We start from the raw sequence: 15,945 nt of genomic DNA on the forward strand, positions 1-15,945 counted from the left end.
TTTGAGAAACAAGACAGAGGATCATAGGGGAAGGGAGGGAAAAATGAAACAAGATGAAAGCAGAGAGGGAGACAAACCATAAGAGACTCAATCTGAGGAAACAAACTGAGGGTTGCTGAAGTGGAAGGGGGTGGGAGGGATGGGGTGGCTGGGTGACGGACATTGGGGAGGGTATGTACTATGGTGAACGCTCTTAATTGTGTAAGACTGATGAATCACAGACCTGTACCCCTGAAACAAATAATACATTATATGTTAATTTAAAAAATAAAAAATTAAACATCAAATCTAAAAGAAAAAGATAAGTACAAGAAGAAGCTTCCAGCCATATAGTTACATCTCAATCTCAACAGAGCTGTTAAGTGAGAAAATGGTGACTTACAGACCTGCACATTTCCTATTCAGATAGGATACCCTGTATGAGGGAAATATGGCTCATTCTCACATTCGCTGTTATTATTAAACGCTAAAGTGTTACCAACAGAATGCAAAGGTATCACTTTGCTTAGGAAACATCATTAGTTTGGTGAATCTGAAAGAAACCACTCAATCTACAGTGTAAAAGATGAAGCCAGTAGATTGCTAGCACCAAAATAGAGCCTCTCAAAGACACTAAAAAAGAAGGGAGGAGGAGAAGGTGAAGGAGGGGAGGGATGGGGGTAAAGGAGGAGGAATAGAAGAAGATATTCTACATATTGCTCTAGAGTCTATTTCCAAGAAATAAAGAAACAGGGAAAAGTCACTGTGACTCACCTTGGTGGGTCCATTTCCATTAACTGCCACTGGTAATGTTTCATAAAATACATTCTTAGCTCTGGCTTTGCCATTTTCAAATTTCAAAACAACTTCATCTGGGTTAAAAAGAAAAAAAAAAACAGATTTTAGTAATTTAAAATGTGTGTGTATTCATATACACACATATATGTGTACATTTATATATATCTTCTGGTTATTATAAAATTTCCCACAAATGCCATTCCACGTGCCACAACACTTTTACAAATTTTGCCTATGCTACATCAGAGAGCACCTCAGTCACTCCAACCTGGCACCAGCGAACTGAGGTGCTAATCCACTGAGGTGTCTAGCAGAAGGAAAGCATCTCTGCAAACCTGCCTCCAAGGACTCTTGATAGTAATGTGATCCAGGATGAATTAAATTATTGTCTGAATTTATTCAACTGTGAAATGGGATCTTTGCCTGCCTTTCAAAGTTATTATGATGATAATAACAATATAAATATGGTGAATAGAACACTGCCAGATATAAGCAAGGTCTCCACCATCAGCTATCATTGAGAGCATTGCCAGTTCTTGAAAATCAGGCCTAATGCCAATTCCAGGAATACACAAATCAAGTGGGAGCAGAAACAGCTGGGTGTTTTTGTTGTTGTTTTCCAGTTCCTTTCTTCGCATTTCCTAAGCACTCCAAACTAAATGCTTTCATCCTGAGAAATTTTTAAGGTATGAACTGCCTTGAAGAGTTGGACTGAATTGCAATGTATTTTTAATGTTTAAGGTATTAATGCATTAATGAATTAATGTCTTTTTATTTTTAATATATTAATTAATTGATGTATTAGTATATTTTTTCCAAGACATATGTCTAACTAGGAAAAAGCATAAAGGCATACATGCATATGCACACAAAACACAGACACACATACACACACACACATTCCACAGTATATGTGCCTGGTTACCAGTTTATCTTCAGCTAGGTAAAGTAGTCTAATACTCATACTCCTGAGTAATTCACAATATAAAGAACTTATACTGAAAAATGTGTAATAATAAGGTATAGGTAATTTAAAAATACATCTAGTCTCCAGATGGTGAGACACTAAATTCTAAATTACCTAAAGCTAGAAGCTTATCTTTTTTTGCACTAGTCTTAGGACATGATTTTAAGTAAATGCGTTTCACTATATCAAGCTAAGCTCAAGTCCGTTATTTTTTAAAAGTTGCAATATCTGTACACTAAACCTTAATCATAGCCCCAAATTGATATGATAAAGAACAGACAGTTGAGAACACAGGTGTTCATTTGTATACATGAGCAATTCAGTATTTAGGAAGCATACCTACAGCTCCATTTAAAGTCTGGAAAATTTTGCATTTGTGATCCAATGTGATGTTAATAGCTTCCTAAAAATGAGAATACAGATACCATTGAAAATGACAATATGCAAACAACACTATCACGTTAATATAGTTTATTCTTTTGCAGAATTTAAAGATCCTATTTGTAAATTATTCCAGCAATATTCCTCAGAAAGACAGAAAGACTGTAATTTTATAGTTGATTGAATTAAAGGATAAAGGGAATGGCAAAGTATTCATGCTATTCTCCAAATATTTCCACTTCCCTACCTTATGACTAATTCTGACCAGTGAATTTTTAGCAGAGGTGAAATTATTTCACTTCTAACCTGGAGCATGGAGCTTCCAGTTTGAGACGCTAGGTGTGCTCTCTCTCTGGCACATGAACTAAGATGGCTGCTCCATCAGCCAGGGTCCCAAGTGAGGACAGTAAGCAGAAACCCTCTGCTGACCTACAATGGACACGTAGCAGGAGAAACCGACCTGTGTTGTGTTAAGCTCTTGTGGTTTGGGTTATTATTACAGTATAATCCCCAATCCGACTGCTACAATAGATATGTAATTAACATAACCATAAAGATTAATCTGCTTTACAAACTTCATGATTCTCAATGCACCAGTTTTTCGGCTACATTTCTCTGTATAATAATACTCTTAAAATTGACTTTGTATATTGTTAGAGACCGAATGTTTGTGTCCCCTCAAAATTCATATGAAGCCCTAACCCACAATGTGATAGTATTAGGAGACAGGGCCTCTGGGGAGTAATTAGGGTTAAACTGAGGTCATGAGATGTCCTCATGACAGAATTAATGCCCATATAAGAAGAGACACCAGAGAGTTTGTACACACACTCTCTTGCTCTGTGTGTATGTGTGTGTGTGTCTTTGTGTCTCTGTGTCTCTCTCTCTTCAGCATGAGACGATACAGCAAGAAGGTGGCTGTCACCTACAAGCCAGGAAGAGAGTCTTCACCAGAAATTAACCATGCTGGCGCCCTGATCTAGGACTTGCAGCCTCCAGAACTGTGAGAAATGCATTTCTATTCTTTAAGCCAACCAGTCTATGGTATTTTGTTATGACAAACCAAACAGACTAGGATACATGTTAACCAGATAAAATCTTAGCCTTCCAGAGAATCTTTTTTTTATTATTATTAAGTTCAATTAGCCAATATATTAGTTTCTGACATAGTGTTCAATGATTTATTAATTACATATAACACCCAGTGCTCATCACAACACATGCCCTCCTTAATACCCATCACCCGGTTAGGTTACCCTATCCTAACCCCCTCCCCTCTGCAACCCTCAGTTTGTTTCCCAGAGTCCAGAGTCTTGAAAGAATCTTAAACAGGATTTATACAACTAAAAATATTATGAACTCAGCAGTGAGAGTTCAGAGAATGCATCCTGAAGCAGAGACAACTAAATATGACTCAAAGTACATTCACAGTTGAATTATACTGAGAAAGACAAGCATGAGGCTGCATGCACTAGCACTCATGCCAACAGAGGGTTTCTCCTCCCAGATGAAAGAGCAAGTCCTCAGGTTTGCTCTGTCAGGCACATAAGAGGGAAAGCAAGAAATGGAGATGAAGAAAAACATTTTAAGAATAAAGTTTCTTCAGTATTAAGTGTCTAATGAAAATATTTAGATGACTGAAATATTTATCTAAAGAATAGAAAGTTACAGTTGCAAACTCACCGTAAAATATACTTTAAAAAACTTGTTTCCAATAACAGTACCCACAAATTATACAATTTAGTACATTTTAGAACTATATCAGTTCTAAACTATATCAGTTACATACAGTGAATTTATGAAACATTAACTTACATTATGTAAATATACTAAAAATATTCTCAAATTAGGGAACTTTGGTTCTACTTTTCTCCCAAGTTTCATTTAAATCAATCTCAGGAATGTTCTCTCAAGGGCCGATAACACAGCTATTGTTCCCTACATCCCCTCCTTAATAATAGAACTCAGATTTTCAGTAGGATGTTTCTGCTTGAAATAAAAGCCAACACTTACTTTCCATATTGTGAATAGCCACATAAATATGTGCTGGTCAAAGAAAAGTAAGAGAATTTTTTTTCTAAAAAGGTTATTTAAAGAGAGTTGATTCAACTGAGATGGCCCTTTATTTACTATTCTGCTGTTAACTGCCTAGAATATGGATGCAATGGCTGGAGCTCCAGTAGCCATCTTAAACAAGGAGGTTATATTGAAAATGGGAGCTATTCCATACCCTCTTCAGTGGATCAATGTAAATTTTGGTGTAAAATAGCTGATCATCATCATTATCCTGGAGATTCCACTGTTGAACTATCTGGTTGATATACGGAGCATAACCAATAAATCCTGCAATATAATAGAGATTAGAGAATTTAGTAGTCAAAGACCAAAACGTGTATCTATTAATTCCACTGACCAGTTGCACAGAGTTGTAAAGCCATTAGGCCTAATCCTTAGGTTGGAATTTTACAGCTCACCATGAAAGAAATGTTATTGAGAATCCTTTGTTGTTGTTGTTGTTGTTTTTAAGATTTTATGTATTTATTTATTTGAGAGAGAGAGAGAGAGAGAAAAACAGCATGAGAGGGGATAGGGTCAGAGGGAGAAGCAGGCTCCCCGCCGAGCCGGGAGCCCGATGTGGGACTCGATCCCAGGACTCCGGGATCATGACCTGAGCCCAAGGCAGTCACTTAACCAACTGAGCCACCCAGGCACCCGAGCATCCTTTGTTTTATATATAAACTATAATAGAGTGAGTTTTTACCACCAACTACAAATCAGAGACTCTTTTTGAATAAACACATTCCCCAAATTAATCGACACAAGAGAGGGAATAATGTTTGCCAAGGCTCCTAAGGGAAAAAGTTACTAGGAAAAGAACAGAGTAAGACAGAAGAATTTTCTTCCTGACCTTCTAAAATGCTCTTTCTTGGATCCTTTGGAGAGGATTCACTGTTTCTGGGGGAAAAAAAAATCTCTACTACAGTGGTTTTAATGTCAGTGCCGGTGATGCTAACAAAATCAAAGGAATGTTGGAAATGTCACTGACTGCAAACATCTCAAAGAAATTCTATATCTAGGACATTTTGGGAATTTTTCCTTTCCTTGAACTAGTCATTATTGTACCTGCTAAACCATTTTCTGGCCAGATTTTGTGTGTCACAGTCTGGAGAAAGGAAGTCTAAAACTGGATTGTTCTCCTTGGCCTTCGAGCATAAGCATTAAATTTGCCAATAACAGTTGTCTATAAAAGACACAGACAACAGGATCATTTTCCCCCTTTTTCAATCTTCCTCTGCATTTCAGAAATGCAGCCAAGCTGCTATGTTTCACTGACATGCAATACTTTTAAAAAAGGACCAATGTTACTCCTGTGAATTGAAAGAAAACCTAATTTTTTACCCTCAAAATTAAAATTTCCTCGTAGGAATAAAAGAATGAAAAGAAATAAGTCCAGGAATAATACAGTTACCTAGAGGAAACAAGACAAAATGAAAACATACTTAAACCAATCACTGGTTGCTCATTTTTGTTATTTTCATCAAATTAAAAAATCCTAAAACACTGAAAAATAGCACATTTTTAATTCCTATGACCCATCTACGGTGATGAAAAATATGTCCAAATAGTGACACATGACATTTTCCAATGGCTTATATTTCTGTTTTTCAAAAATTATGTTTCCTTATCCTTTTTATAAATCTATTTCAAAAATGAAAAGAAATTTCATCTATTTCAAAGTATGTGAGATATATTTCATATGATTTATATTTTTTATTAAACTGCCATATTATTTCAAACTAATAAAGTTTATAATATTCTGAAATTTTCCTGATTAGGAAACATGTTTTCTTTCCATGATAAATTTTTTTAAACTAAATGATATAATCATAAACAAAACTCTTGTCCCTTAAATAACTGTCAATATACCATTCATGAAATTATATAAACCTTTATTGAATATATTTAGATTTCCTAGCATCACTTTAATTACTATGACTACAGAAAGCAAAGATCATGTTTTGATGTCCTTATATGATCTCTTTCCCACTTAAAAGCACCTTTTCCTTAATTAAACTAGCTCACAAAGGCACTCACTTGCTAGTCTTCTGCTGTTTCCACAGCACTGTGCATCTGATTGAAATTTAGATTGCTGAATAGATATATCACTATCTAGATGAATTTACATATGGCATTTTACTACATATGTCATGTTTAGGAAAATTAATAAATGTAAAATAAAACTTCTCCCAGAGGTCCATAGCTAAATGGTTTTTAAACTATCTAGGACTTCAGATAAGTTAAAAGCTAGCCATGTGTTATTGAGAACCTGACAGTTTGGAAGTAGAAGTTGCACCAATCCATAAATGAGGGTTCAGACAGAGACGTCAAGAGTGGGAAACAATCTTAGGGGAAGCTTCATCAGCGCATAAACTGTAAATGTAAGAGGAAAAGACAGCTAAGGTGATGAGGTCAGAGTGACCAATCTGAGAAAACCTAGGTTCTGACTTGAATGTGGAAGTAAAATCCAAAGGTGGTAGATAGATTGGGAGAAAAATAAAATGGTCAAGAGATCTCCCAAATGATAAACTGTGGTTATCTTGAGATGGAGAGAAAAAGTGAGCTGAAACCAGGCAATACAAACTGGAATTTAAGGTTTCAGAAGTGCAGTATTTATAATGTGCTGACAAAGCTCCAAGGTACAATGACAGTAATGGGTTGCTAAAATATATTGCAGGTAAATAGAGCTGGAATTGAGGCACCTCAGAGAAATTATATTACTTGCTAAAGGTTTCATTTTTATAAGTGACTTGAGCAGAGCCTAGAATCCAAAAATGCTGTTACCTCAAGTAGTACTTACTTGAACTAGACTGAATAGTATCAGTTATATACATGCAAATCACCCCCCAAAATTTGTTTTCCCAATGTGGCTTGCAATTTCCACCCAAATTGTTTTTCTAACATGTCCCCCATCCTATTTGGTTATGTCTTCTGGTCATACGTTTACATTAATCCAGTCTAAGGAAAACATTTTGGAGTCATAATAATGTCCAAAGTCAAGTTTTATTTTATTTTTTGGAGAGGGGAAATGTGATAATTTGTTCCTTTAATCCATTATTAAAACTAATGCAGCACTTTATACCCACTCAGTGCCGAGCTTTTTGACTAGTGATTTCAAGACAAATCACTCATTTACTCTGATATATTTAAAATATACATAAAATTAAGTAATGCTTATTTTTATAGCTACATAATTAGTTCCCCCTAAGTAAGGGAACTTACTAACCCCATTATCCTATAGCCAGAAAATTCTCAATGAAACTATAGTCAGAAGACCCGAAAAGTCACTTAAATTGGGGGAACATGGATTTTCCACTTATAATCTGGAAATAATATTTACACCACTTAGTTTTGTTAGGAGCATCATATGATATGACATGTGGAAAATCTTTTGTCAACTACAAAACCCACCATGGATTCTAAACTGATATAATTTTTTCACAGTAATAAGATGATAATGGTTATTTAAAGCTTCATGTCTATAGTTACATATACCAAAAAAAAGGTTGTTTCATCAATCTTTATAATTTTCTGTGACTAGCATTAAACTCCTCTGCCAGTATCTTACCCACCTCCTGAATTCAGGTAGCGTTTCCCAATGTGCACAATGGGATACTTGTCTGCTAGTCTTTTATCTGGCCACAGAATTCCATCTGCTGCAAACACCACTCTGTGGTTTGACTTTTGAAACTTTTTTAGAACTTCTTCTGGACCACCAGCAAATATGACATTAAAGCTGTTTAATGAGGGGGGAAAAAGAAGTTTTAAAATACACTTGTCAGAATTTAGGCACATAAACCAAGAAATAGTCACTAATAAAGTTAGAATTCAGCATCAACCTAAGATTAATACCAATGATTTACAGAATACTCCAAACAATTTTCCCTCGTTAAATTATATAGATTGTACTAAATTATTCATATTTACATTATATTGGCAAATGAAGTCCAAATAAAGACAACTTTTTTAGTACTAGTCTTAATATCCCCCCAAATCAAAATGCTAAAGCAGTGTTGAAAGGTTAAAAAGTCAATAACTCACTATATAACTTAATAATAAAGACATAGTCATTGACAGAAGCTGCCATTATAACTGCCTAATGTTTCAATGTAATTTGTACCCATCCATTAAAATTTCTGAAGATTTCATTATCTTTGACAAAATGTGTTTGACTACTAAATGTCACCTATATAAATTTATATTTGAATCATTGTTTAGCCTAAAATCTTAAAAATAAAAGTGTTTAGACAAGTGCATCTTTTTAAAGCTCAAAAAATTTGGGAAAAAAAGTCTAAAAGTTGACACTATAATGTCTATGGTTTCACTGATTTTTCTGGAGACATTATTGCTCATTGTTCATTCACAGAATGACAATGACTTAGCCAAATAGGAAGTGTAAAATCCACTACCTGATATGCTTCCACTCTGCAATAAATTCTTTATTCTTGTTACAAACACAAATTGTTTTGCATCCTTTTTTTTTCACATCAGGGTACCTCAAGTCCAAAAGTTTCTAAAGACGATAATTTATTGACCTAACATCCCAGGTAGCAAACAATAAGAACAAACTAATGTTCACAAATTCAGCACCAAGTCTTCCTAACAGCCGATAGTCCAGATGCACTGCTGGGAGATGTGAGTGGAGGAGTAAGGAGGTGTCCCACATTCCTTTCCCAGCCACACTTGCTCTCAAAGAGCTTGTTAATATGCCAGGAGAATAGTACTGCATCAGGCAAGATTTAATAACTTTCTATATATGAATTATTTTATCAAAATAAAACACACTATTGCTCATCTTTATAAAAGTAAAAACCACACAAAGTTGTAAAAATTACTTTAGCAAGAATACTGCAAGTTTATTCTTGTGGAAGAGATGCTAACTGAGCCTCCATATACATTCCCGAGCCTTTATTTGAATAATGGAATCCCCCTGTGTTAACCGGGCACATGGCCATCCTGCTAAAGACTACTCTGAAGCTAGATGTGGCCACATGATTAAGTCTGTCCAGTAGAATGTGAGTGGGACTGGTGTGCTTCTCTAATCTCCAGGTCCTGTACTTTAAAAAGAAGTTGCTTGCCCTCTGCTCCTTCCCTCTCTTTCCCTTTCATGGTGAACTACACCTCCCAAGTAAAAAATACTTGACATACACACACCCTCACCATATACTCCACTTCTGAATCTTAAAGCCAAACTAAGAGAGTTAAAATATTACTAATGTGCAACTAAATTTAGTAATTGTACCCAGCCAATTTTTTTAAAAAGTAAAAATAAGGTTGGGATCAGAGAGACAGACTATTTCATTTTATATTGTTCTAGAGGATTTAAATTTTATGATTTGTTTTTTCTTCAGTTATAGAAAATATTACCTCAAAATTAAAACATATCTATATATACAACATTTTGGTACATAGCTTTTTCTTTCTTCCAGAATCAATTGGCAAGCTTCTGTTAATACTATTAATAACATAACCATAAAGAGACTCAGGACATACAATTTAAAGTCTGCTAGTTGGGTTTTTAATTTCAGTTCTGCCATGAGCTATCTGAGTAACCTTAAACCAGTTACTTAAACTCTTTATGTTTCAGTTTCTTTATGTAGAAAATGGGGGAGGGGAGAACTTATCAAGTTATTGAAAAAAATTAAAAATTAAGAAAAAATACATGGCACATTATAAACATCCAATGAAGCTAAAAATTAACATTATTGTTACCAGAAGAGAGAGACTGCAGTAATGGGAGAGGCAGGAGGAAAACTCACTTTTAAGTTTATACCAATCTGTAGTTTAAAATAATTTTTATTTTTATATACACATGTGTTAAGATAAATTCTAAATCAGAAAAAATGTGTTCTGACTAAAACCTCAAACTAATTTTTCCCTGTTGATTTAAAAAATGGAATTAACCTGACTACACAAAATAATATTTATAAAAATATATCAATTTCTTCTTTTTCTTATAAACAAGTACTACTTAACTCCTCAGTATGACCACTTTAGACTTCTGCCTACTAAGGTAATCCATCCTCTTTTCTAACAGGGGTAATTTCCTTAAGACTACTAGTTGTTGATATATTCTTTTTAACATTAAAGATTAGGAAAGTAGACCAGTGTCAAGGGTAATTGAGCCATAGAGGCAAGGAAAATAAATCAAACCTTCTGAGACAGAGATTGCCCTGCAAGTTGCAGAAGAACCCCAATACATTGTCTGGACATGGAAAAAAGGGCTATATATTATGTCAGAGAATCACATGATTGGAGACTTGAGGCCAACTGGTTCAGAAATTTTGCAGGTAGCATTGCGTCTTCAGCGGTATAAATGCACATTTGGAAAGTGAATATTTTCTGTCTTTATAACCCTAGTGAAGGGGTACAGTATCTATGCTGTATGTCTCAAACTATTAGCAAAAGGCAGTAGCTTGAAAAGGAGGATTTGTAGCAACTTCTACTTTCATGACTTAGTAGTTTATAAGTATGCATTACCTTTATAACAAAAAAACAATTATTTTAAAGCAAAATGTAAAGGCAAAAATTATGTTCACATAATTTAAGTAAGAATTTGACTGAATAAAAATTTAAGGTTGCTAAAACTTTCCCATCGTATTTTAGCGGCATTGTCATTTCTGTGTTTAAGTACTTTAGAAAAGTTCTCTAAATTGATTTAAAACTTTTCAAAGGGGAGAAAGTTTTTCTACTTAAAATTACTTTGGCCACAACAACCTGAATAATCAAATTTTTAAAAAATGCACAATGGTCACAAAAATAATTCTCATAGGAGTTTGGTCCATTTAAATATGAAGAATAAAATAAAATTTTCCATAGTTAACTCTGGTAAATATTCCTGGTCCTGCAAAAAGCATAAGGTCCCACCTGATGTGGTCACATTGAGTTCTCTAACAGACATGTCAGCGTTCTATCTCCAACAGGTCATTCAAATTTTACAAGCGTTTGTCCTTCTGTGTTCCCGGTTTCTGTGGCACCATCAACCACCCAGTCACGCAAGTTGAAAATCTTTCTTCCAGCCTTGCCTCCTTCCTTTTTTCTACAGCATCTCTCATCAAATATTTCACCAAATCCTATTGATTCCATCTACTTAATCTATTTAGCATTCAAATCCTCTCCACTCTTTCTAGAAGACACTGGACAAGATTAATTCAAAAATCCTACAAGCCCCCACATTACCTACCTCCACCCCACTTCTGATAAGGACTGACTAATATAAACTCCTCTGGAAACCATTCCAGTTCCCAGACTGGATCAGTGGTTCTCCACTAGGTCTAGAGCAGGACTCTACAAATATTTACTATCTAGTCTTTTACAGAAAATACTTTCGGCTTTGAGGGCAATATGGTCTCCCTCGCAAGGACCCAATTCTGCTGTTGTGATGCAAGGGCAGCCAGAAGCAATTGACATAGCTGTGTTCCAATAAAACTATTTCTAAAAACAAGAAGTAGGCTAGACCATGGTTTACCAATCCCTGACCTTGGAATAAAGTCTAAATTAATCAGCATCACAATAATAACTTTCCATTAAATAACCTGTTCTGAAACCAGACTGAATTATTTGATCTGTCATCTGTGTTTACTCATAATGTTCCATCTGCTTAGCACATCTTTTCTCAATTGGGTACACACCATTCACTCTTGAGGCCCATTTCCAGTCTCACCTCTTCTAAAAACTTCTAGTGGATCAGCCTAAATGGAAAAGATCATTTCCTTCCTTTTAACTCCCACAGCTCTTTTCGTTTCCCCTTTCATGAAACATTTTATTTCTTGCTCTTCATGCTTGGAATACCTATCTTATACTAGACTGCCTGTTCTTCCTTCTTGGGCCAGATCCACATCTTTATTCATCTGTGTATTCCCCTAGCCTTGTATTTTGAAGATAGTCAGTAAATATTTGTTGAACAAATGAATGAATAAATAAATGAATGACTGAGTCATCCCCAGTCTTAACAAGAAGCAAAAGCTATTGGGTAGCCAGAAAAGAAAGCAACAGAAGTGTTCCCTAATTTTATTTATTTGTTCCTCCCCAATCCAACAATTTCTTCATCATCACTGACACAAACTTAAGCCAAGAGTTATAATCATCCAAACTCTTAGCAGCTAGTGTTTAAAAGCTTAAAGTCTAATGAAACTGAAGCACACAAGTAGCAACACACCTGATGTTTTTGTCTGTAATCATGTCTTCACCTTAAATACGTATCTTTATTTCTATAGATAATAGCACAAACCAGTACTAGGGAAACCACTCTCCCCTCCCCCTGAAAAAAACAAGCAGTTAAAACGGTCAACCAGAGGACGCCTGGCTGGCTCAGTCAGTAGAGCATGCGATTCTTGATCTCAGGGTCACGAGTTCTAATCCCACATTGGGTGTGGAGCCTACTTAAAAAGAATAAATAAATATTTTTTAAACAACATTGACCCAGTTGAACTTGCAAAATAAATTACAGTAAAATCACAGTATAAAATGATAAGGTTTCTGTAAGAATTTTGAAGGAAGGGGTAGGAATTAGCTCTTAAAAAGTGGGTACTACTTTAAAAACTAAATATTACTGGGAGGCTTTTTCCTCCAAATGGTATAGACTTTCATTTCCTGTATAGAATTCTTACTGAGGCTGGGTAGAGGTAGGAGTCAATGAGGACACTGCCGAGCTGGAGAGTCATTTTCGCCAGATTGTTTTCTGAGTGGCTAGCGCTACGTAACACCTAACGAAGAAGGCAGTCAAGACGGGAATGGTGGCAAGACATCAAACTGCTCAAGCTGCTAGCTACCTGTGGGGCCACGAGTCACCAGCACTTGTTGTTTCTGGGTCAGTCTCCTTATTAGGAAAATAGTCAAAAGGTGGTTAATTAAATGAAAATTTCCCTCTACTTTTAAATAATAGTTACGTTTATCTCTGCAACATGAGAACTTTTAAATCTGACACATATTTAATACGCAGTAAGTATTCAGTAAATCAATGGGGGAATTAAAAAAACTTTTAAAAATCCTCCAAACTTGTGATTATGCAGCTACGACATGCTAGATACAACATATACAGAGCTATGGATAGAAAAACGTATCCAGCGGGCAAGATTTCTGTCCCACTCAGCCCTTTTCCCCAACTCCAGTTCCAACCACAGGGGCCAGCACCATATTTTGCACATAACAGATACTTAATACATGTTTACTCAAAAGAACAAACTTTAAGGAGTAGGCAATGTGGTCTGGAAAAAAAATTATATATATATATATGTTATACACTATATACACACACATATATTTGTACACATACATACACAGTCAGACAAAGTAATGCCATATAAGAGTATCATATATCAATCTACAGATAGATAAACAGATAATACATACACATATACATATATATACATCCAATGCTTCTTTTGTATACAATTTATTTCTTCCTCATTCCAACATACCCACTAATATATTCAGTAAATATTAACAAGAACATTTGAACAATTTGAAAAAAACAAAAGTCACTCATTTCCTACATGATTCCTAAACATATTTCAGACTATTCTGGATGAGCCAAGGCAGTACAATATATTTAAGTGACAGCTAAGGATTTCAATCTTTCCTTCAAAAAAGGAAAAAAAGAAAAAAGCAATACTGAAACTAAGAACTCTGATGTATTTTGGCCTTCCTTCATACTAATATAATGAAATGTTGTCCATTGCTAATGAATAGGTTCTTTGTGTCTGCACACTTAAATTGTCATCACTGACAGGAAGGAGGAGTCCATCAAATAAATCTGCCATAGTTGGTTAAAATTATAGCCATCATACTTGAAAAGCTTTGCTTTCAGAAAATTTTTATTCTGTCTTCTGTATAAACTATATAAGACAACATAAAATGCAGGCATACTGGGTATGTAACCTGAACTATGAAAGGTATAAAATATTTATTTCACGGAATAAAATAGATAGGATCTGGTTATCTATAAAATGAATACACATAAATTATATTTATGACAATAACAATAAAATCATAAAAATATTTTTATAAACAATTACCAAAACGATTCAGTAAAACATAACCTTTGACAATTTTCTAAAAGTAAATGATTCTAAAGAGATTATGCCAACATATGAATTTTTTTTAACATCCAAACTTTTTTGAAGACATATTATGTCTTTCAAATTAGGTCTGTTCAGTTTTATTTGCAAAATTAGTATAATATGAGAATTCCTTGAGTGTGGGATCTATGTTTATCTCTTCTTTTGAAGGGTTAAGTTTAATGCCTGGATCATGGTTTGCTCAAGACATGTGTACCAAATGCAAAGCAAAAAATCTGTCCACTGATCTCACTTTCTCAGCAAAATAATATTTAGTTAGGAGTCAAAAAAAGAAACATTGGCCTACATCTGGAAGATCAGAAGCATCATTTTCATGGCTTCTGACAATCAAAATTCGTTTTTCTAATGATTTCAAACTTTGAGATTTAGAAAATTTGGATGCTTTCCTACTTTTATAAATCCTTTTATTTCTCTAAATGAATGAAGAAAATCAATCTTATAAAAACAGTTACAGGGCACTTGGGTAGTTCAGTTAGTTAAGCGCTGACTCTTGGTTTTGGCTCAGGGTTGTAGAATCGAGCCCCACATTGGGCTCTGCACTCAGCGGGGATTCTGCTTCGGGCTGTCCTCTTCGTTCCTCCCCTACCCTCTCTCTAAAATAAATAAGTAAATCTTAAAACAAAATTAAAAACAGTTTCAAAACATCCACCATATTTCTCCTCTTGTAAGATCTATTTCTCGCTCTTTTAATGCAAGTTTCTGTTACCTAATATTTATTGATACCTTGCTATTTACGCAGACAATATTTAAGTCAGGTACATCCCCCAGCTTCACTGTCTAGGAATAAGGACAATTGGAATCCAACATGATAAGTGAATGGAAGCTAGCAATATACAAGTGGTAAGACATATACATTAACAGAAAAGATTTGTATAACTAAGATTATTCCTGCGTTTTCAACCAGTATTACTTATCCTCGATCAATATCCCCAGACCAGAGCCAACTAGAAAACTACTATAATAATGGCTTTACTTTATATTCATTTTAATTCTATATCGGCTTTTGTATTGTAGCATTGACTACCATTCTAGTTTTTTAAGTTCAGTCTTCCTTACTGCTATCATTAGATAGCAAGAGCTTATAAACTGCAAAGTCAATTCCTTTATCTTACCTCAAAGTCATATAGTTAATCATATTTAAACAAATACTTAAATGAACTGAGGAGTCTCTATCTACCAAAATCCTTGGGTAGATATTTTCATTGAGGAAATATTACTTTTTGGTGAGTCCAATAAGCAGCACCAAATATGTCTTTTAAATATTTCATATATTGGGAGTCTTTCAAAATGTAGCACATCTGCATTCTGATTATTGGCATTATATTCAACATCACCAAAAAAATAGAAATTTCTGCTCAGTCCAAATTCAAACTCAAATATTTATACCAACTTTATGTCTAATTACTTTTCTTCTAAAGAATTTTCTTAAGTCTAAAAGAAAAAGAATAAAAGAAATAACCAAAGTTTTTATTAGACATTAATGTGATACCCAAAAAAAGCATTCTACCACATGCTTATTTTGGGTCTGGACTCTGCTGGTTTATAAATTACTGTATCTAGTACAGAACAGGCTTGTGGAGATATTCAATTTGTATCTAATTTACTCATAATAAAACACTTTCTGTTACATATTGGCCTATACATTATTCTAAAGAAAGAAAAAAAACCTGTTTACTATATAAT

General features: G+C 34.6%; 1 protein-coding gene across 2 annotated transcripts in view; it reads right to left on the minus strand.

Moving 5' to 3' along the window:
* The window catches only part of PLOD2 (procollagen-lysine,2-oxoglutarate 5-dioxygenase 2), a 95,438-nt gene that overhangs the window by 31,274 nt on the left and 48,219 nt on the right, over positions 1 to 15,945 (minus strand). For both annotated transcript variants that reach the window (XM_006728264.3, XM_006728263.3), the window contains exons 4-7: positions 7,756 to 7,919; positions 4,356 to 4,468; positions 2,084 to 2,147; positions 754 to 851 (exon numbers count right to left, since the gene is read on the minus strand). In XM_006728264.3, coding sequence (XP_006728327.2) covers positions 754 to 851; positions 2,084 to 2,147; positions 4,356 to 4,468; positions 7,756 to 7,919 — 439 coding nt within the window. The remainder of the gene's footprint in view (positions 1 to 753; positions 852 to 2,083; positions 2,148 to 4,355; positions 4,469 to 7,755; positions 7,920 to 15,945) is intronic.

This window comes from Leptonychotes weddellii, chromosome 1 (assembly GCF_054177405.1).
Source record: "Leptonychotes weddellii isolate Sample4059 chromosome 1, ASM5417740v2, whole genome shotgun sequence".
Classification (NCBI taxonomy): domain Eukaryota; kingdom Metazoa; phylum Chordata; class Mammalia; order Carnivora; family Phocidae; genus Leptonychotes; species Leptonychotes weddellii.